At 42.9% G+C, this 21,993-nt stretch overlaps 1 protein-coding gene across 3 annotated transcripts; it reads right to left on the bottom strand.

Annotated features, from left to right (window-relative positions):
* Window positions 1-58: 58 nt before the first annotated feature.
* Window positions 59-20,260, bottom strand: PRELID3A (PRELI domain containing 3A). Of its 3 annotated transcripts, none has more exons than XM_084849884.1 (6): window positions 19,896-20,256; window positions 14,432-14,600; window positions 13,907-13,996; window positions 12,496-12,566; window positions 12,302-12,404; window positions 59-4,170 (listed from the first exon to the last, which is right to left on the bottom strand). In XM_084849884.1, the coding sequence occupies exons 1-6, from the start codon at window positions 20,168-20,170 to the stop codon at window positions 4,078-4,080; spliced, it is 801 nt and encodes a 266-aa protein (XP_084706010.1). In that variant the 5' UTR covers window positions 20,171-20,256; the 3' UTR covers window positions 59-4,077. The 3 variants fall into 3 exon arrangements, with proteins under 3 accessions (XP_084706010.1, XP_084706011.1, XP_084706012.1); XM_084849885.1 differs by lacking the exon at window positions 19,896-20,256 and adding an exon at window positions 18,839-19,059; XM_084849886.1 differs by lacking the exon at window positions 59-4,170 and adding an exon at window positions 9,805-9,960 and having other exon boundaries at window positions 19,896-20,260.
* Window positions 20,261-21,993: the final 1,733 nt, after the last annotated feature.

Genomic DNA, 21,993 nt, shown 5'->3' with positions numbered 1-21,993 from the left:
TGTTTAACAATTGGCACAAAAGCAGGCTTGGTTTACCATAAAGAAAAACAAGACGAAGTTTGCTATTTTAATTAGGTTGTGTTTAATTAGGCCCCAGATGTCCATCGTATTTAATATTTCAGATAAAGATTCTCTGCACTGAAGAGCTTACAGTCTAAACACAAGTGGATGAAGGCATACAGGCAGAAATACACTTCTCTTTTTGAAAGCAATTGATCACCTTCCCCCAATCCTTTCATATTAATAAAACTTACAAGAAAGCAATATTGATCACGATGTATTAAAATTGGTTTCAAAATAAAATGAACCTATGGTTTTCAAACTATCTGGTCGCCTGCATTAACATTAAGACATGATCCCAGAAAGTATGATCAGGTGTCAAGGAAAATAGGGCTTCTGCACCTTTAACAGTTGCACAGAATATGCAGTTTACACAAGTGCTCATCTCTGTATGACAAATTTCACCCGTTCCAATTCCCTCCGCTACATAGCTCTTAAAGGTACAGAAGTTGTGTCTTCATTTGCACAAAGGATATAGATGTAAGGAAGAATAGGTGGTGGTGAGGTTACAATGTGGCCGTGCAATAAAGACATTATAATAGAACTAGAGAAGGTGTAATACCCATTTTTCCCACTACTGCAGATATGCTAGTGAAAAATAATGAAAGCTGAAGCTTTGAATGGAGAAGTCTTAATTTTCTGCAGTTTAGAGACTGGAAATGCAAATTTCCATATGATCTTCAAAACTCTTCAGAATGCTGTCATTGGCAGAAATAACTTTTCCTGAAGTTAAGCAAGTTAATCCCAGTAGCACAGGGAGAGAGTGCAAGACTGGACAGGTACGTTTTTGCTCTCCCTTCCCTTTTGTACCCTATATAGGCTCCAGATATAGCAATTTGTTAGCATGAACCACAAAGTCAACTATGACAAACTGCATATTCTAGTAAAGAATCCCCACCCCACCGAGGCTAGGTGAGGAAGGTTGAGATCTTGGCCTATTACTAATAATGGATGATAGTTTCACCCGTCAGTGGAACAAACAAGACAATTAACATTTCACTTATTGATACGGTTTCTGTTAATTATAGACATTAATGCTAAACAGCAAATCAGGAATGTATGCAAATGATTCACACACAATTCTAGCTATGAATAATGTTGAGATGGGAGATGGCATGGCAAAACAGACAGCTTTAAAGAGGGAATCTCTACAGCAGGATGTTGGGTAAGTAACAGGAAGGTGAATTTCCTGGGAGAGCAGTATTCTATTTGATTTAACTCTGAGCCAAGAACATCAAGTGCACGAAGGACAAAGGAAAATCATGGGAGTGTTTTTACTGAAGGTACCTTAAATGTGAAGGGGGAAGAGATAAGGGTAGGGGGTAACCATGCTAGAAATAGCATAGACTAAACTCTATTATAAATATTCCACTCTACTTGGGGATGAAGGTGTAGCATTTCTATGCCCTACTAAAGTTCTATGAAAGCAAGATGAATGGAGGACTGTGGTCAGTATTTAGTAGCTAAACACTATGAAAGCCACTATTTAAAATAGACCTTTTTGGCCTAGGGCACATAAGCAACCAGATTTCCCCTAACCTTTCACATACATGGCTTGCCTGTCCAGGAGAAGATGGCAGTAGGGCTACAAGAAAAACTAGAGACATAGGAAAAGAGCTACAGAGACCACAGCAAAAAACTGGCTCACGATCTGTGGAGCTACAGTCATATGGGAGTTCTTCAGCGAAGGTTCATGCCAAGAGTAGGCAGCTGAAGGAGCAAGTGCAATCGCCTTTAGTACGCAAATGGAGGTCTCTTGAATGAAATAAAACTACAATAATTACTGGCTGTAGAAGAACTGGTAAGTATGCATGAACAAACACTGAAAGAAAGTGGGAGGAGAAAAGTTTAAAATCTACATGTGGAAAAAGGCTAGTCCTGTGCATATGGACTAGAATGCTGAACTTCCAGTGACATACCCTTCATGGATGGCAGGCCATTTTTAACTGAATGCTAAACTATTTTTTGTATAATGTGTCTTGAAAGAAAGTGTGTGCTTTTCCTTTCATTAAGATGGACACCATGTCAGGCCTTACAAATCTATAATGCTTAAATTACTGGGGTGGGGTGGGAAAGAGAAAAACCTGCAGTAACCATTAATCAACATTCCACTTACATACACAAGCACTTCATATAAGTTTAGTTGCTTCCCATATTATCTTATAATATCACATAAAGTGCCCACATGAAGAGTTCTACCATGTGGCACTTTAGCATTATTCATACTTTTGTCAGAGTTCAAGATGCTCCACCGTAGAAACAGAATTTCAGTCTTTTCAATTTCTTGCTAGAAATTTAGAAAGGAAAAACTGCAGACAGACAGAGATCGAAGGCATCTTTTTCATCTTACTGTATGTAGGCAGACAACCGAGGTTCTTGAAGACATGTGTCTTTTTTAATGGTTCAACAGCGTTTTTCCCCCTTCCTTCTGCTACAGTTTTGAACAACAGAATGCTTGGAAATGCATTGGGTTTAAGATATTTCCAGCTTCCTCTTCTACAGAAGTTGCCAGAGACCATGTTTTCACCAATCAGTGGTGACTGATTAAAAAAAATAATCCAATTAAACTTTAAATTATACAAAATGCAATGCCATTAATTGTTTATGAAGCTACACAAACCTACCAAGCTTCCAAAATGCTTGAAAATGAATACTATTCAATTTTTTTAAAAAATATCCTTTCCTATTATTTTTTCTCTTCTGTGTAGAATATCGAGGGCTACAGCCATCATTACTTAGTTAAGCAAGTGTTTGCAGATTTCTCCTTATTAGCTTCAAAAGAACTACTTTTAAAATGTTACTTGGAAGAGAGTTCCACTGAAATCAGAAGTTAGAACTGGAATTTAAATTGGTTTGGTGAAGGCTGCTGGTTCTCTGGGACAAGAGAGCTCAGCTTCACAACTTCATGCTCCCACCTGCCACAAAAGAGGTATCACCATGGAACTGGTAAGCAAAGTTCGAAAAGCGGGGCATAAAACGTGGATTGGGCTGTAAATTCCCTTTGCAGACTTGTAATCCATTATGCGAAGAAAAGTTACTCCAAATGTATGCAAATCTCTTAGAATTAAAAATTGCATGAAGAAAAGAGTTCTAACACTTCCCATTGACGTATCAGTTGTCTTCACATAAGTGACCAAAGTATTCATATATATAAAAATAAATTACCTACTGGATCAAAAAACAAGAGATGACATAGAGAGAGAGAGATTCAAACCATTTTATCCCAGCAAAATGACTGCATCTCTGCCCTTGTCAGTGGTTGGAGTTTAAATACTAGGAGGTAAATACTAAATACCTTATTCACACTCTGCATTTGATCAGTGCAAGAAATGTTAGTACCCACAAAAATCAAGCTTCAGGAGGCCTTTATCAGAGAGCGCATTCCACCAAGAAATGAAGCTGTTTCAGTGAGGCTTGCTCAATTCTCCCATACAGGCTCCACTAAACAAAACGAGGCTGTGCTACAAAACTAGGTAGATTATCAGAGTAAGCCTCTGTCAACCTCCTGTGCTGTCGTGCCCCCAACCCCCACTTAATTAGCCATTAGAGACTGACAAAACCTCCAGTGCTTTTTTGTACCTGTGTCCTTTACAAAAGAACTGCAGCTGCACGTTTAAAGGAAAAAATATTAAGTAGCAAGCACAAGAAAATGGGACATAAAATAGGTCTATTCCCTCAGCTCTTTTATGAACGCATGGCTTGGTATTTATGTAGACTCTGTTCCTCAAGCCACTCTGGCAGTTTGACATCCATTTACTTCAGTGGGACGTTAGGTCTCTACTCTGGGGAAGTTGAGCGGTTGCACTTAGAAGCCATGGAAAAAAACAAAAAATATAGTTGTTAATCTGCAGTGCAGGCAAACACAGGGTCCCACAGAAGCTTCAAAAATTAGGGGAAGATGTAGCTCCTCTCCTGTAAAAGTCTCATTATATAAACAAATATATATATAAAAATTATGGAGTATCTGTCTCTGCAAGAAAAATCATCTAATGGAAAAATAAAGTTTGTCACAGTTCGTCAGTCCTCTGTCGAGGCTGCCGCCATTGCAGACTTCATGCTCTCTCGTGTCGATGTTAGTTCACCAATCACCCATTCTAAGGCTTCTCGACCCTGTTAAGAAAGGCACAAGAGCTAAGTCGATTTACCAAATATAATGTTAAACTTCTAAATCTTTCCTCTGTCAGACACCAAAAGAGCTTCCAAAGCAAACAGCTTTGTTGTCTTTTGCATTATGAAGTTTTTTAATGACTTGTGTACTGAAATTCCACTACAAGATCATTTTATAATAGTCCACGTTTCCTCCTTACAGTGACAACCTTGAAAACTGATCATAGCTCAGACAGCACATTTTTATTAGTAATACTATGCCAACAAAGTTACAAGACTTCAAACTAAGGGCGCACTCCTATCTAGATAGGCAGCTGCCTCCAAACTCGGAGGTGACCACCTATCCAAAGCAATGCAGGAGAAGCATGGGGGGGGGATCATTCCCTCCGCGCCTCTCCTGCCCTGCTTTTTCTGCTAGACAGCTGTTTTCAGTTGTCTAGCTGCAGGAGGGGGGCGGTGGGAGAGGAGGCTGCTGTACGACACATAGGATGTGTCATACAGGCAGATCCGCTCCCCCATCCTGGAATGCCCCCAGCCCTGCCCCTTTTCAGCCGCTCCGTGCAGAGGACAGAGCTTCTCCGCACTGCCTCTGAGGCAGCGCGGACATGGGGGGAGGTCGGTTTTCCGGGAACCAACCTTGGAGTACGGGCTCCGAGGTCAGTTCCCGGAAACACGCATATCCTATGGCCGTCTAGCTGCTGTCTACCGGCCATAGGATTGCTCCCTAATTCTGTTGCAGAGTACAACTGTTAGATCAGCCTAGCAAGACAGAATTTCAAGGGACCAGTGCATTTCTGATGAGTGCTAGAGACAAATTGGACTAATAGCTATTTCCAGAGTGAGAAGCATCATTTGTTTCTTGTCCCCAACTTATCTGTGTAACTTAAAGCCTTTTCATAAGGCACACTTCTAACCTAATTAATCTCTGGCTTCTTCCATTACCACATTAAGACTGTACAGAGTACACACGAGGCCTATCACTATGCTTTGTCTCACCAACCATATTTCCCCCACTTTGATTTTTTTCTTCACTGTGCCAAAGGAAGAGCTGCTGAAGCACCATTTTTTTGGTTAGTCCTTATAGTTATTTTAATGAACTTGCAGTTTATGGTTGCTTCCCTATTTTGTTTTACTCCCTATCCTGAAACATTGAGATAGCAATCCTTTGCACACTTTCCTGGGAGTAAGCCCCATTGAATACCACAGGATTTACTACCAAGTAGACATGCATAGGAATGCACTGTAAATTACTTACTCTGCCAGCAGTACTTAGCACAGTTTGAAATCCATGTTGTACTGTACCTCTTTACAGTGATAAGAGAGATATGAATGGCTGGGCTGCCTTAACATTGGTCTTTTTAAACACCAACACTAGGTGAACCCAGCCACTTAACCAAGTTGAACTCACCACAGTGTAAACACGCAACCACGTAATAAGCCTGTTAGTATCATCCTACCAAGTGGCAAGGAGATGTTTACTACTCTTCTGCATCCCAAGGTTTGATAGCAGGGCATTCCTGTGTAAGCCTCAGAGAGTTCAAATAAACTTATTTGCAAGGAAGTGTACATAGAATTGCAGGCTAAAGGTGGTAACATCCTCTTCACCACTTGGCAAATCAGATACAGAGGGATACTTATGAAGTGGCAGTGTATTTCCCTCAATGCATTTGCATTCCCAGTTATTACCTCAGCTGTGGCTAATTCTCTTTGAAACATGACCTTAGAAACTGAATAGACAATGCAAAATAATCATGTGCAGAAATGTGCATATCAAGTCTAATCACAGTACTTTGATTGCCCTTGTGCAGAATATAAGTAGCTTAATTAAAACTATTATTTCCAACCTGTGCTACGCTATCACTCATTTATCTACATACCATTACATTTGAGATGTTGATTTTAATGACTGATTAAAGGACATTAAAAATACAGGAAGAGCGACTGGAATGTGCTCACTCTAACTTTGTGTAGATTTAACGCCTTCCAAGTAACACCCTTGAACAGAAAGATTATTGTATCATTTGCACGTGTTGTTTCTAAACTGCAAAAAATTGCCTTTTTCACAGAAACTTAAGTTTTGAAATGAAGAAAAAAGCACTAAGGAAACAGAACAGATCAAAGAACCAGCTGCAGGGCTTATCTACACTGCAACCTTATATTGGGTTTCTAGTAATATAACTAGAAATGGCTTTCCCCAAAGAATCCTAGTAATAGTAACTGGGTGAAGGTGTTGATGCCACTCAAAACTACAGTGTACAGGGCTTCCTACAGAGAAGTCTCTGCTATAGATATGCCTCGAAACCCAAAGCACCTCTTCTAAGTCACATGAATTTCTTCATATTTTTATACTTTTGAAAATACCATCCAGTTTTACATGTTTCTTATTTCTGGTCTCAAGCCAGTCTATGGCCCTATTCACACATAATGACAACCCACTGGTTTAAAAACTAATGAGTTGTCATGCACGAGTGGGCACACTGCCTGCACCACGCCCACATCTTCTGCTTTACAGCACAACCCAAGATCAGCTCCTTCATAGGTTGTGCAGTGTTAATGTATGAACCTGGACCGCTGGGCTGTTTGGGGACTAAACAACCCAGCAGTTAACCCATGGTTTGTTGTTGGGTTAACTGCTGGGTTGTTTAGCCCCTAAACAAGCTAGCAGTGTGGGTTCACATGTCATGCTGCACAACCTACAAAGGAGCTGACCATGGGTTGTGTTGTAAAGTGGAAGAGATGGGTGCACCATAGGCGCTCACCCCAACAACCCATCTCCCACTCACCCTGACAACCCATTGGTTTTTAATGCCATGGATTGTCATTACATACGAATCAAGTCAATCACTTACAATCCCATGCTCCAGCTGAATAGCATTTTGAACAGTAGAAACTGCATAGTTTGGATCTAGAATCAAAGTGCCAGATAACACTAAAAATGACTCATCAACATGGTAACATAGCATGCTGAGAGGGGGAATTCACAGGATTGTTGTAGAACAGAGAGCAGGAACTGTTGCATTCTCATAGTATCAAATGCTTGCAATCAACAATCAGTTGCACAGTTAAAGGGAATTCTCAGCAATTTTAGACACTGATTCTGACAGCTACTGTGAAAAACTTCACACTAAACACAAGCTTTGGGGTTTGAAACAGAGCGAGTGTTGGTCTAAGCATATTCTAGCAAGTGAATGGACAATTTGGTTTGAATAGATTCCAAATTAAAATCACATGGATAAATGTGAACTAGTTGCAGCATTCTGAACAGAATTCTGTGGATTCTTGAGTCTTGACAGCATTCCTTGCAAGGATCAATAGTTTTAAATAGAAATTGGAGATTTTGTCCAGTTCTAAATGACATAAGTATGTATGGAACGAAGAACAATCTGACAGAGGATTGGTTTACAGAGTTTGTGATGTACCTTAAGACATCATCTTAGTATATGACTTTAAGCAAGCACATTTGCAACCAAACATGCATCTTCAATATGTTTATGACTATGGTGGTAGTACATTGAGCATACAGAATGAGGCTATAAATTGGACATGACATCAGTGGTTACTACTTTAAAAACTATTAAGAGCACAAAGTTTTAAAACTTGGAAAAGTTTCACAGACTGAATGGTAAAACTGAAAGCATACAGTGTGAGTTTACCCATATTTTGTAATATATACACACACTCCAAAATTCAGAGTATTTAAATATGACAACACTAAGACAGGCTGATAAGTGTTTGAATTCTGCAAATGGAAAATGAGGGTTTAAGAACAGAACTGATAGTCAAACTAGTATATCTCAAGATTGGTAGGAAATACCATTCATTGACAAGGTCAAGGAGTTATAAAGAAGGTGGCCACTTAAGTTCCTCGTAATTCAAACAGATAAACAGCAATTTATCAGATGCTAAAATGCTTCTGAAAATGCATTTAGAGGAAAAACAAAACCAGCTGTATGCAGTAAATGTATTACAGCACACATTGGTAGGAATTTAGATAAGGGCCTTATTCAGATGTAATAAATCATTATTTGTGGCTAAAGAGCACAAGATATGGTGAGGTTCATGCACTCCCCCTCCCCTTGTCCACTCATGGGTGTGGGGAAGTAAATAAGCTTCAACTTCAAATTTGCAACCAACTGCAATTTGTCATTGTTTGAGGAAACAAACCGGTTTGTTCAAACCATCATTTGTCCTCAAACCAGGATTCGTACAAAATAGCCAACTCCATCTTGCTAGAAATTTCCAGCTGCGATTCGCAATTTCCCATCACATACAAAGGAGGGTGAAAGGAGAGAAAGGGTGTGTACGAACCAGAGGGTCGCTGCAGCTCATGCTTATAATGAACAATGCTTTGTTGCATTTGAACGCAGCCAAGAGGTTTTACATGATTGTTCCTGCCTAAATTTTAAACCTCCTGCAAAGCTACAGCCAACAAGGGCAGAGTAAACAGGTGAAGGAACCATATCTATATATGGCCAGCCCTAGATATGACCAGAGATGCATGGCTGCTGCCGAAACCCAGCAGCCCCAGATCTTCGCCTCTCCTCTACTGCGATAATGTTTGGAAACATGAAACATGTGGTGCGATATTACTGAGTTGAAAGTTTGCTTGCCCCATAACAGGACTGTTTTCAGCAGCAGTCACACATCTGACAGGCTCCTGCCTAATAAGACAACCTGAGTACAAGCAACACGTTTATGTCTTTTAAACACAAGATATAGAACTATGTTCTATTAAAGGAAAATCCTTCTGCCCATGCAGGAGAGGCACTGTATTTCTACACCAATATTTAACAACCACTATACTGCTATATTGCAGTCCAAGCCTAACAGTATCTAAAACCAGCATCAACCTCAAGTGTTTTTCCCCCCAAACAGTGCAAGTCTTCAGTCAAGGTGACTCACTGAGCAGTAGCTTCACCTGCTCCCAAAATACTCTCTCCTGAACTGCAGCAGTTCTTCTACAAAAGGGGACGACAGGCACGGGGGGGGGGGGGGTGTCAGACGATCAGCAGGAGAAACAATGAGGCATTGGTTGTTCCCACCCGCCGCCATGCTGATCGCATGATCGGGATTACCCTAATTATCCACACTGTGGGTTGCCATGTTGTCCAAACTCGGCACGCCTGTGGTTACTTGATCCACCCTACAACCCCTACTGCAAGCCACAGGTGGGTGAAAAGTCACCATGGCTGTGCTGCGCCAGGTTTGGCCAGCACAGCGGCGTGGGTAATTAGGGTAATTCTGGTCACACAATCCGCACAGGCAGGGCGGGGCAAACAACCAAAGCTGCATTGTTTCCCCTGCTGATCATCCAAACCTGGTCAGAGAGAAAAAGGACTTTTTACTTCGGCTCTAGCCATCACCAGTCGATGGCTCCTGACCAATTACCCCCAAGGGAATGCAGGCCTCAACAAAAAATATCTCTGCTCCTGTTCTAACAGCATTCTGCTTACTCAGAAGACTGAAGAACAGAAGATAAGCATTATTAATGGTTCACACTTATGTTAAGAGCCTCTTGACTTTCCTGTATCAAGGTATGCCCCCCCACATTCCAATGTTAACGAATATGAGTGCTGTTCCTCTATATGCAATGTGTGTATATATGTATATAAGGCATGCAAGTTTTTAAAGTAACATCACAACAACATGCAGAGATTTGCTAGAAGCTGAAATGCTGTACCAAGATAAATGCTGGTATTACCACTAGTTAGTACAAAATGCAGCTGTAGAAAGAGACTGCTAGCTTAGAACACTTTCAGAATGTTGAATTGTCCACTCAATAGCATCCCACCCCTGGAGTAACACAGAAGAGATTTACAACTTACAGCAAAAGGTCATTCCATCATCAGTCCTGCAATCTCAAGAGCCTCCAGCAAAATTAAACATTTTAACTGACTGCATAAATGTGTAAAGCAATTATACCCTAGAAAAGGTTTAACTGTGTGCTAAAGCAGGAATCTGATGGCACACAAAGATGCATCCCATCACAATAAGGTTTGCAGAGGCAAGCTGAGGTTCAAATGAGCATATGTACTTCTGCCAGGTTCATTTCATCATTGACTCAGGGCCAGCTCATGTTATCAGGAGTGCAAAACGTGCAGCCCACAGGTCATAGACAGACACATCTCCCTCCTCCCCCAGCCCCGTCTGGTGGCCCCTGAGGCCCCAAGTCTCTGACGCCACTGAAAAAAGGAAAGAAAAAACACTCTAGGAATGGCCTCTATGGTTCTTCTGCCATAGAAGCCTCATTCCTAGAGCTCCCACAGAAGCATCCTAGGAAGCAATGCTCGAAAGTTCCTCCCTGCTTCCTAGGACACTCTGGGGACACTCTAGGAAAAAAAGCTTCTATGGCAGGAACCACAGATCCCGATCCTATGGCATTTTATCATTTTTTTAATGATTGGGTTGGGGTGGCTGGGACAGGAAGGGGACTTCAGCCTCAGATCTAATCTTTATTCTGCCTGTTCCCCAACCTATTACAGGGACACCTATGAAGCTGACTAGGGCAATCCACTCATAATGTATTACTTTCTGAAGATGCACCTAAATGTACAAATCCACTGGGTGTGGAGGGAAAGGGGCAGAGAGAGAAAGAGAGAGAGAGAGAGAGAAGGGGGTGGTCCCACCGACATTTGGCTTCAGCCCCATCCAGCACTGGCATGCAGCCCCATCCAGTGCTGGGGGATTACCCCCTCCTGTGGCCCTCAACAGAAGAAAGGCTCCCCCCGCCCACTCTAAATTTACTAAGACTAACAACCCAAAGTATGCATTTTGCTATTTTACACAGGAAGTGGGATTATGTTCTCTTCCCAACACTACATATCAGGCAACTAGAACATGTATACACGGGAGAAGATACAAGGCATTTGTATATAAATAAAGGAAATTTAAAATATGCACTGTTCTTACTTCTCACCCCTGCTTTGGTGCTAAAGAGGGCGAGTTCACCTGGAAACCAACCAGACTCAAGCAACCCACTGTGGAAGCCAACAATCAACTTGAGATGTTATTCTGTGGTTCATCTTCAACAGGCCAACTGTTGCATCTCCAGAGATCAATCTGATCAAATGGCCTGCCTCTATCACGCCTGCTCCTGCCTCTGAGCTTCTACTGCTTCAACCAGGGCCAAAAACATTATTTTTATATATAATATATCTCCAAATCAGTCACTTTTCCTGTCTTCTCTTGTCACAAACACAAATGTGATTCTCCACCATACCAAGAAGAAGGCATGGCAAAATGCTCCCACCAGCAGTACATGAACACCATATCCCGCATCCATGCTCAGTTCTGATCCTTATAGAATCTACATACCTGAGAGTACATAACTGGCTCTACAAAACTGTACCATAGATGCAAGAAAAAGCATTCTATATCCTAAAGATTAATTTCCATAGAATTATGTTACACTTTTAGGGAGCAATCCTATGGCCGCTAGTCAGTGGCTAGACGACCATAGGATATGTGGTTTTCTGGGAACCAACCTCAGAGCCTGCACTCTGAGGTTGGTTCCCGGAGAACCAACCTTTGCCCCCTTCCGTGCTGCCTCACAGGCAGTGTGGAACAGCTCCACTATCGGAAGAGGAGCACGGAGCGGCTAAAACGGGGCGTTCTGGGGCGGGGAAGGCGGAAATGCTGGTATAACACATCCTATGGTCATCCAGCAGCCTCCTCTCCCACTCCATTTTCCCATGGCTAGACAGCCGAAACTTGCTGACTAGCTGAAAATGCAAGGCAGGAGAAGCACGGGGGGAAAGATCCCTTCCGTGGTTCTCCTGCCCTGCATTGGATAGGCGGTTACCTATCCCCATAGGATTGCACCCTTAGTTACTGTTCTATAGCAGACAATGGCTATGCTGGCTGGGAATGATGGGAGTTGTAGGTCTAACACATCTGGAGGACACCAGGTTGGGGAAGGCTGTTCTATAGTGCTGCATTTCTCAGGTACTGTTCGGTTTTAAGTGAAAGGTGTATAACCCAGAGCATCTTGGGCTCCACCTATCAAAGAAAATGAGTTAGCTACAAGGGCATAATGCAATGAGTTGAGTAAAGCAAGATAGTACTTGCTTTAGGTCTTAAGTGAGCCTTCTCACAGTAACAACAGTGACCCAATATAAGGACTTTATACACGTACCTTTCTAGCATTAGAGGATATTGTGCTTGCCATTAAAGTTTCCAAGTAACTGCTGAGACTAACGCCTTTTACTGTAATAATTGCTTCTTGAGTTAGCAGAGTTCTGGAAGGGAAGGGGAAAAATCAGTACAGAAAGGATTCCTTGTCCTCGGGTTTTTAACTGAAAGACAAAGAAATAGCATGTTCCAACTTACTTTTCAGGGTTTTCAGGATGAGGTGTATAGACCAAGCGTTCATCAACTGATACAAGATTCGTCAGTGTTATCTTAGAAAAGGAAAACAAACAATTAGTTCCTCCTACTGCCAAGTCCCATTTTTTACCCATAACTGCAATCTGAAATTCACAGCTGGTATTAACTAGCAAAACTAAAAATTGGATTCTGTAACTTCCCTTAGAGCAACCTTCCCCAACCTGGTGCCCTGCAGATGTGTGGAACTACAACTTCCATCATCCTCAGCCAGTACGGCCATTGCCCATGCTGGCTGGAGATGATGTGAGCTACATCTGGAGGGCACCAGATTGGGGAAGATTGCCTTTAAGTGCTTGTTTTTAGTGGTCAAGGCTGCAATTCTAAGTCTCCTAGTGAGTACACATGCTTAGGATTGCACGGTAGTTCTCAAGCAGTACTTGAGAACTAGAAAACTAGAATTAGTACTAGAAAAGGCATGCTAATAATCCCTTTGAGGACAAATCCTAAAGCTATCTAGTGCAGGGACAGGCAGAAGGTAGATCTGGATCTACTGGTAGATCTGTGAGTGATTTGCATTTGACCAGCAAGGTTGTCTGACTCCCAATTGTCTAACAATACAATAACAATAACACAACGGCTCCTTGCCCCCCTCTACATTATACTGCTGAAACTGATCCAGTCTACACATCATGGCAACAACTCTGGGTTGTTTAACTCATAAATAACCTACAATTTGTTTTTGTTCTGAGGTGCGAACCAGGTCACTTTCAACAGTATAATGTAGAGGGAAGCTGGGAGTCATTGTGTTATTGCTATTGTTAAACACTTGCGAGTCAGACAACCTTGCTGATCTACTGCAAATCACTCAAAGATCTACTAGTCATGGCAACAAACTTTAGGTTAATTCTGGGTTGTTTAATCCATAAACAACTCAGACTGCCCAGACGTCCTGCAACAGCATACAACAGGGGCATTTATAGCTTATTTATGCAAGGTGAAAGCAGCTCACCTGCAGCACGCAGCCCAGCAAATCATGGGTTAATTAATCCACGATTTGCCACTGTGACATGCAAACTGGGTCACTGAGAGATTGGGGTAGCCGGGAGTGGATTTTTGTGTGGAAGGGATGTGAGCTTCATTCAGTTCTGGTACCCAAAACAAATTCCCAGGCTTAGAATTCTTTCATTCTGAGTGTATGTCTTCTGCACTAAGCTCTTACTTGGTAGATATTGAGGTTGTAGTAAAAAAACAAAATCGATCCCAGAGGCCTGAAATCTGCTTTGGCCTTACAGCAGCATTTTCCCTTCATATACAAGAATAGCTTTGAATAGTCAGTCAGTAAAAAACAACAACAACCAGCCAGCAGTTCTTCTGTCCTGCCAGCAAATGCAATACACTATGCTTCATTACTTACATTTGTGGAGCTAAGTATCATTTTCTTTTCTACTGGATCAACCACAGAATGTTCTTTAATGTATGTAACAGTTCTATTTGTTCCCAGAATCTAAAAAAGAAAAGCAAGCACTAATATAGCAATCCAAAGTTACAAGATCAAGAAGGTCCGTGATAAATATATTTCTGTAAAGACTACTGTCATAGGCCCAGACAAAACTAAGGGTCTCATAGTGCTACATTCTCTATGAGAGGGTGAGGAACATAGCAGTCTCCAGGATCACCTCTACCAAACACCCGCTCCAAGTCATCGTGCTGTACCCTGTACATGCTCAAATGCAGCAGCTTTTAATGGAGGCTGCAACTCTTAAGGAGACTCAGCCTGAGCATTTAATGCAGTATATAATTTACTGCATGATATGCAATGCAATCAAGGGCAGGGCAGGCATTAAGAGTTCACAGAATACTTCAGAATGTTATTTCCTATAAAGATGCTACTCATTTCCTGTGTCAGCATACCACTGTCCACCTTCCATTTATATCTTACCGCTTTTACAATACTTGGCAGGCCCCATTCAGTGCTAAGTAGTCGGTGACTGTGCAACCTTCCCTGATTATCAAGGCTTCGGTCTAGGACATCAACTCCTACCACTGATGGGTTCATAGGATTAGGATATTTTCTCATAGCCGCTTTTATTACAGTGTCCCATGGATGGCTAGAAAAAAAATGTAACAGAACAGAAATAATCAACACATGTTTTTACAAACTCCGTGCGAGTTCTTTTTAAGAACTGTTTAGTTCAAACTGAATCTCTTTCATATACCAAATATATATTCCAAAACACAGCTGTTTGATATCACATAAGAGTTGGTACCTGAAGTTGTTTATTCTTCTCTTCCTTCCCCAACCCTTTCCTTTTGTATTAGATTGTTAGCCACCTTAAGTACACTGGGAAAAAGGTATGTGTGTGTGCGCGCACGCGTGTGTGTGTGTGTGTACACGCGTATATATCGAGTACATAAATAAAAATGAATAAACAACAAATATTCTAACTACCAAGTAGTAAACTGGGGGTTATATATTAAACTTGCAATTCTGAAAGTTTTGGGCACAAGTCAGACCAAACTGCATGCAAACCACATGCTGATGTTATAGGATAAATATCATCCTATAACCTTATACAAAATACAGGAACTGCCAATTCTGGTTTAGAATACATTCTCTCAAACTGATCAGCCAAGCCGGCATTCTTCACTTAGAACAGGCCTAATCAAAAACTTGTATCTAAGCTCCAGCATTATATTAGTAGCATTTGCAGAAAATTCATGCTATTAGGGAACTAGTGCAAGTATTACCCCTCGTAAAAACCAACAAAGGATTTTTCTCAGGAACATCTTACTAGCCAGTAATGGGCCACTGTACCTGGAAGAAAATCTTTCAGTTGACAAGCTTAATGCTATAACTAAGTTGTTCTTTATCAGATTTTCTTGAAGTAAGCAAAACCAACTCAGTCTTCTTAAACAACTTAAAGCAGAAGTTATCGTTAGTAGCCAATGCCGGTAATGTGTTTAGGAACAATCTCAATTATGTCTATAAGCTTGTAAGCAGTTTTTAGCCTTGTATCTAATCAGTCTTGGCCATATGCCTCCCAATGTTCTCCTAACAGCCCGTTTGTCAACATTTTACAAGAATTTGATTGGTTCAGCCATTCAGCACAACTACATTTCCTGTAGCTTTGAAGCCTCCTGTTCCAAGGCAGCCGCTGACTTTCACTCTGGAAGCCTACTCACATAGTCATATTCTCCTGTGTACCCTGTGTTCTGAATATTGCCAGAAACACATTTGCACACAGAATAAATGAAATGTGTGACCCAGTCTATTTGCAAACACAGACAGATACCATGATTCAGCTTGAAGGAGTGCTATTGCTGCCAGGTAGCTATGGATGTGTCCAGAGATGGACTAAACTACAGCGGCAACCTTCATCTACTTACAGGTGGAGATGATTTTGCATGCATCACATGTAAGGGATTCTGACTGTGTGACTTAGACCTTGGTTTTGAGGGGTAATGAAGCACTCCATTTGTTGGGGGGGGACGGACACAGCACTGCTCTCCAGGATCACCAATACCATATACTCCCTCCAAGTAGTCCTGCTGCACTTTGCACATGCTCAAATGCCTCTGTGATGACAGTTGGCTGGAGCAAAGAACCATAATTGCTTACCAGGGGAAGAGGTTAAGCTCAGGGGCCTTACCAAGGGAAAAGGTACTACAGTCTAAATGCTCTCTCATTTCTGATGTAGCCTAGAAAGTTCAAATAAGCAGCTAGCAGACATGCTGGTATGGCTGTTATGCAACCACAAGCCAGGGATATCAGCTGTGTGAAGTTTCTGCAAAACCTTCACACAGATGATATCCTCAACAGAGTCTTGTTCAGTGTTGCCAAGAGCTTGAGAGACATACTGTTCTTGCACTCAGCATTTTAAGTGCAGCTAAAGGTTCTTGTAGGAAAGAATGCACACATGTTTACATTACAGTGTACTCTTTGGTTCCAGATAGGTTGAAATCGTGTGCCAGAAACCAAAGATGTGCCACAAAAAACAGCAACTTCTGTAATGCAAGTATACAAATGCTAAATGTGGTACAAGTCCTTCAAGCTTCATATAGCTTAAGTCACACACCCCAAAATGATAATCACAACTAGAAAGTTTCAGAATATGGTGCTAGGTAAACTTTGGTTTGATGGTAGCTATTACTGGGCATAACACCAGTTATTAAATCTAAGTAACACCACTTTCAACTTTCAGAACTTATTTAACACAAATTCCCCTCTCAAAAAGTATCACTTAATGCACCAATAAAAACCAATTCAGGTGGATCCTATCTATTTTTAATCAGAAGTGAGTCCCATCACCATCAATGGCAATGGGACACTCCAAAGTGTGCACAGGACTGCAGCCTACATAATATGCACAACTACAGAATAAGTAGCAATGTAGATCTTTCATTTTTCTTCAGAGAGTATTCATTAGTCTCAAAGTGACAGTAACTGAGTACTGAAAGATTTTGATCCAGCTAGTACTGGTTATCTTAAGGCTTATGCAACCTGACAGAGTCAATATTCATGAAGGTGACAAAGGTGGACATGTTAACATTTGGTTGCCCTTGTAGATTCACGTAGGAAACAACCTAGTGAGGATGAGAGTAGCATGCTTAAATCCACCATGTTAACCACACAAAGGTAGCACTGCACACATTTTCCTCGTCAGTCTGCACAGCTCTGTCTCTATCGGTCACTTTCAGGAAACACAAGGACATTTTTAAGATCAGTATAAAAAGAGTTCTGTGGTTGCTTAATTATGAGCACTCCACAAAGCTATTTTATAGCAGAATGCCTGGCAAGTAGGCTATACTACTCAAAGGGAATGATTTCTGTGGACTGCCTTCCATAGCTGGCATTATATTTAATTGCTGGACAGCCACAGCTAGTTCTTAAAAGGCATATTACAGCTTTTACTCATAAGTCTGTCAAAGCCATAGTAATGATTTAGTGTGCTTATACAATAAGGTCTTACCTGTCTTTCTCAGGAAGAATGATATACGTTCTTCCTGGTAATACCAAACAAGAATTTTCCAATACATCATAACCTACTTTTCTCCCAATTAAATGAAACAAGCTTTCACAGGCAGTGTCTCAGCTTGTCATTGCATAATTCCAGGAGAACCGAGTCATGAAATTATTTCCTATGTATCTGTACACATAGAGGCAAGATGGAGCAACATCTCCTCCCGCTGCCAGCTACTATAATGCTAAAGAGAGTTCCCTGTTGAAGTTGCTAGACAGAATTGCACCATGGTCCTCAGGCCCCTCAACAGCAAAACCTAATTATTTTTCAAGGGTTGCTGTATGTTCTATAACTCACTTTCTTAGAGGAAAAAAGGGAACACCATGGCTTTCCATCACCCTCTGGAAAGGGTGACAGCTTGAAGATGGGGAGGGGTCGGGGATTGTTTGCTGCAGGCAGACTAACTTTTAGAGGGTATAACACAGCCAAGGAGATGAATTTTAATTTTTGTGAACCGCCCAGAGAGCTTCGGCTATTGGGCGGTATAGAAATGAAATAAATAAAAAAATAAATCCCATCCCATGCTCTAGCGCCAAGCAGAAAGGAGGACTGGCACTTCCCATTTTGATGCTCAAGGCTCTTCAAGCACCTCTGCCACCTATCAGAAAAACAGCTCCCAGCCTTTCCCTCTCACTCCAGAGAAGCCTAGAGATGGCCATGTTAGCACCTCATTTGCCCAGTGTTAACAGACGTCCCAGCTCGAAGCTGCAGGGAGGAGCACTGATCATCCCCATAGTTATGATGAGCTTCTGAGGCCCTCTAACCCTCAGTCCTACTATGAGGACCCTACCCATCCCCCTCTCCTGTTCCAGGGGAGCAGGGGTTTCTCCTTCCAGCACTCCTGGGGTCCCCAGATGGCCACATCTCCTCCTCTTGGCCTCACTCATTTCCCCCAACCACCAATCTCTTGATAGTTGTATGGTTTTTGTGCATTTCCCCCCCTCCCATTCTAAAATGTTGAAATGCTTAAGCTAAGGCAGTAAGTGCTGTAGCTTAAAATATGCTGTATTTATTTATTTATTTATTTATCTGGTTCTGGATAGAGCTCCAGCCCTTGAAGAAGGCATGCACTAGTAAAGGTCTACCAACTTGTTGCCAATGGCATCCGCAATATAATTTACACCAGGAACAGGCAACCTGGTGCCCTCCAATTGTTTTGGACTAACAACTCCATAATCAGTGACCATTAGCCATGCTGGCTGGGGCTTATGGGAGTTTTAGTCCAAAACATCTGGATGGAACCAGGTGGCCTAACCCTATTTATACCGAGTTATGTTCAGAAACCAGTTCTACCCAGTGGCAAAACCTCATTATAATGACCTGACCTTGGAGAAGGAAGTTGTCTCATCCAGCTATTTCCAGCATTTGCATGCAAGGGAGAAAAAAACAGGATCAGCTCACTGAACAGATAAACTCTTTTTCCCTCCCTCCATTTAAGAAACAGATTGGAGTGGTGGTGTTTGGTACCAATCATGAACCAAAGACCCTGCCTCCTTATGTTTAGAATTTGGAGTTTTAGGAAACGCTGGGAAAGAGAGACTTATGAGACTTTACTACAGTTGGTTATGCTCATAGGAGTGCTTCCACTGACTACTGTCACTGGTATGTCATGCTTTTTTGTTTAGGACTTTTACTTATCAGAACCCCATTCCAAAAGGCTCAGGGGAGGTAAGAGATTTCTAAGACCAGCAATAAAGCCAATAGGGATCATAAACACTTGGCAAGGACGGCAGAATAGCCAGATACATTCCCAATACTCTAGATGAGGTGGCTTCTCCATCCCCAACTGCCACCGAAGGGTAACTAAAAAACCATCTTGCCTTGAGACAAGGGAGCAGGATGCAGTACAGGGAGGGATGGAGCTTCCAAAAAACATTCCTTGTCATTTGCCTTTGCCGTTTTCTCCTATGGCTTTTATAGAAGCTTATGGTTTCGGTATTTTTTTTATGCAAAACACTTTGCGAGGCTTGCCTGGAAAGGGACAAATGTTTTAGACAAGTTAAATAATAACCGGGAGCGAGAAGGCTGCACGGGGGATGCTGGGAGTTGTAAGGCTTATTTCTCTCTAAACATGCGTAGGACTGCGGCCTAAAGCTCTCTGCCAGAGCTCAGCGAACTAAGGCGGAGGCCAAGGAGGCTCCAGCCGCCACACCGAAGGTCAGGCGGGGAGGGGGCGAGGGCCGGCGCCGGCACGGAACGGAACAGGCTGCGCGCGTCACAAGGCGAAGCCACGACCAAGACCCCCGAAAGGGCAGCGCTTAGGAGGCAGGCAAGAGAAGGGAGGCGGGCCGGGCGAACCCGCTCCTCCTTCGAACTCCCCATCCCGGTTACTGTCACACGCTTCCCTCCAGCCCCGCGTCTGCCGCCCGCTCCCCCTCTTACCCAAACTCGTGCTCGGAGCTCCAGATCTTCATCCTGCCAGGCAGCGGCGACAACGGCGGCTCGATGGCGGGAGCCGGCTTCGCGGCCCCAGAGGAAAGGGCGGGCCTTCCCGCGGGAAAGGGGGTGGGGAGAGAGGGCGGTGACGTCGACGACGACGCTCTTCGCCGCCTCGGCAGGACGCCCCTCTGCGTCAACCGCTCGCTGCTCCTGCAAGGGGACGAGGCGGCTCCGCTTCGAAGCCCGGGGGGGGGGCGGGGGAGTAGCGAAGGACGCATGCGCGGGACACGCGTCACGTTCACCTGGCCCTTGAAGCGGGGTGCCCGGCTCGCCTTCCCCGTTGGCGTGTGCTCACGTCATTGCGCCAGGTGTCCTCTGGCGCCGCTCTTTCGCCCCCGCCCCTGTCGAGCGCGTGACTCCTCGCCCCGTTCGCGTCTCCTGGTTCCCCTGTACGCGTTTGCCCCGACCGCCATGGGAGGGATCCGCGCGCGGAGCTCCGAGGTCGCCCTTGAAGTCGTTCTTTCCCCGAACAGAAAGCGGAATAATGCATCTGCGTCCTGACCCTGTCTCCCGTTGGTTTCGGCAACAACCCTATTTTTATCTGGGAGTAAACCCCATTGTCACAGAGGGGAAGGCCGGCTCTCTTCTCAATCATCCCGGAGTGCAGGACACGGAATCATGGGCTCAAGTGACAGGAAGCCAGATTCCGGCTGAACATCAGGAAAAACTTCCTGACTGTGAGAGCAATACGACAATGGAACCAATTACCTAGGGAGGTGGTGGGCTCTCCCACACTGGAGGCCTTCAAGACGAGGCTGGGCAGCCATCTGTCTGGGATGCTCTGACTTGGATTCCTGCATTGAGCAGGGGGTTGGACTCGATGGCCTTGTAGGCCCCTTCCAGCCCTACTATTCTATGATTCTATGAACTCAGTGGGACTTACTTCTGAGTAGACATTGTGCTGTTAATCTCACACCGGTTTTCGGGTCCCAATAAAGTCGGTTTACAGGGATTACAAGAGAAAAGTGGGAATCTTAAGTCTCCAGCAGTCCTTCACGAACAGTGGACTCCTATACATGTCTACTCAGAAGTAAAACATATTTAGTTCAATAGGGCTTACTCCCAGGTGAGTGGGTATAGCATGGCAACATTAAAGAGACTTCCCTGTCTCCTGGTTTAACAACAGCCATTTGAACTTGTGAACTGCGTGGGCTGAAATCCTATACATCTTTAGACAGAAAAGCATCCTACAACTCCCAGCATGGGGAATGTTGGGAGTTGGGCTTTTTTTGATCTTAAAATATTATATTCGATGTGAAATTATGCCTTAACTCAGCAGCCATCAGATGGTGATGAAATCACTGAGGAATCAACAAAAGAGCCCTAGAATTATAGTCCGATCCTAGGAATGAATTTAAGAGGCCTGCTCCCATGGAAGAATTTCAGCCTTGCTTTTCAGGTATTCACTCAACTCAGTTGTCAGATTCAGCTCCATTTACAGAGCAGTCCTATGCATGTTTACTCAGAAGTAAGTCCCATTGTATCCAGTGGGGCTTACTCCCAGTAAAATGCATAGGATTGGATTGTCAGTCACAGAAGAGAGTCCTATAGCAAAACACTAACAGATTTACACAGCACAATCCTATACATGTCTACTCAGAAATAAGACCCACTAAGTTCAGTGGGACTTATTTATCTATTTATTTCATTTATATAATGCCCAGCAGCTGAAGCTCTCTGGGCGGTTCACGAAAACTGACTTACTCCCAGGTAAGTGCATATTGTCCTCTTAGCCAAGGACAAAGTGGAACCACAACTCATTTTGACACAATATATTGCAGTTGAGTGTTGGGAAAATATGCCCTGTGAAACACCACTTACTTGCCAAATCTGGGACTTACTTACAAGCACTTACTTGTGTGGGAATCCAGGATTTCCACACAACAATATGGTAATATCTAAATTTCTTCCAAGGTTATTCTATTCCCAAACTCATATCCTTGGGGGTAAACCAACTCCATTACTGAAAGTCCTCAAAAATCCAGAACAAGCTACTGTGTTCAATGGAGCTTGCTCCCTTGTCAATGAAGTTAGGACTGTA

Source organism: Heloderma suspectum, chromosome 4 (genome assembly GCF_057233095.1).
Source record: "Heloderma suspectum isolate Gila_16-S chromosome 4, 16-S_ref, whole genome shotgun sequence".
NCBI lineage: Eukaryota > Metazoa > Chordata > Lepidosauria > Squamata > Helodermatidae > Heloderma > Heloderma suspectum.
This window is presented reverse-complemented; position numbering and strand designations above follow the sequence as displayed.

Coding starts and splice junctions, on each gene's coding strand:
- PRELID3A (XM_084849884.1), bottom strand. CDS start 20,170: ATGCGTCCTTCGCTACTCCCCCGCCCCCCCCCCGGGCTTCGAAGCGGA. Junction 12,567..13,906: donor TGATACTTAGCTCCACAAAT/GTAAGTAATGAA, acceptor TCCTTTTCTAAG/ATAACACTGACGAATCTTGT. Junction 12,405..12,495: donor CATCCTGAAAACCCTGAAAA/GTAAGTTGGAAC, acceptor CTTCCCTTCCAG/AACTCTGCTAACTCAAGAAG.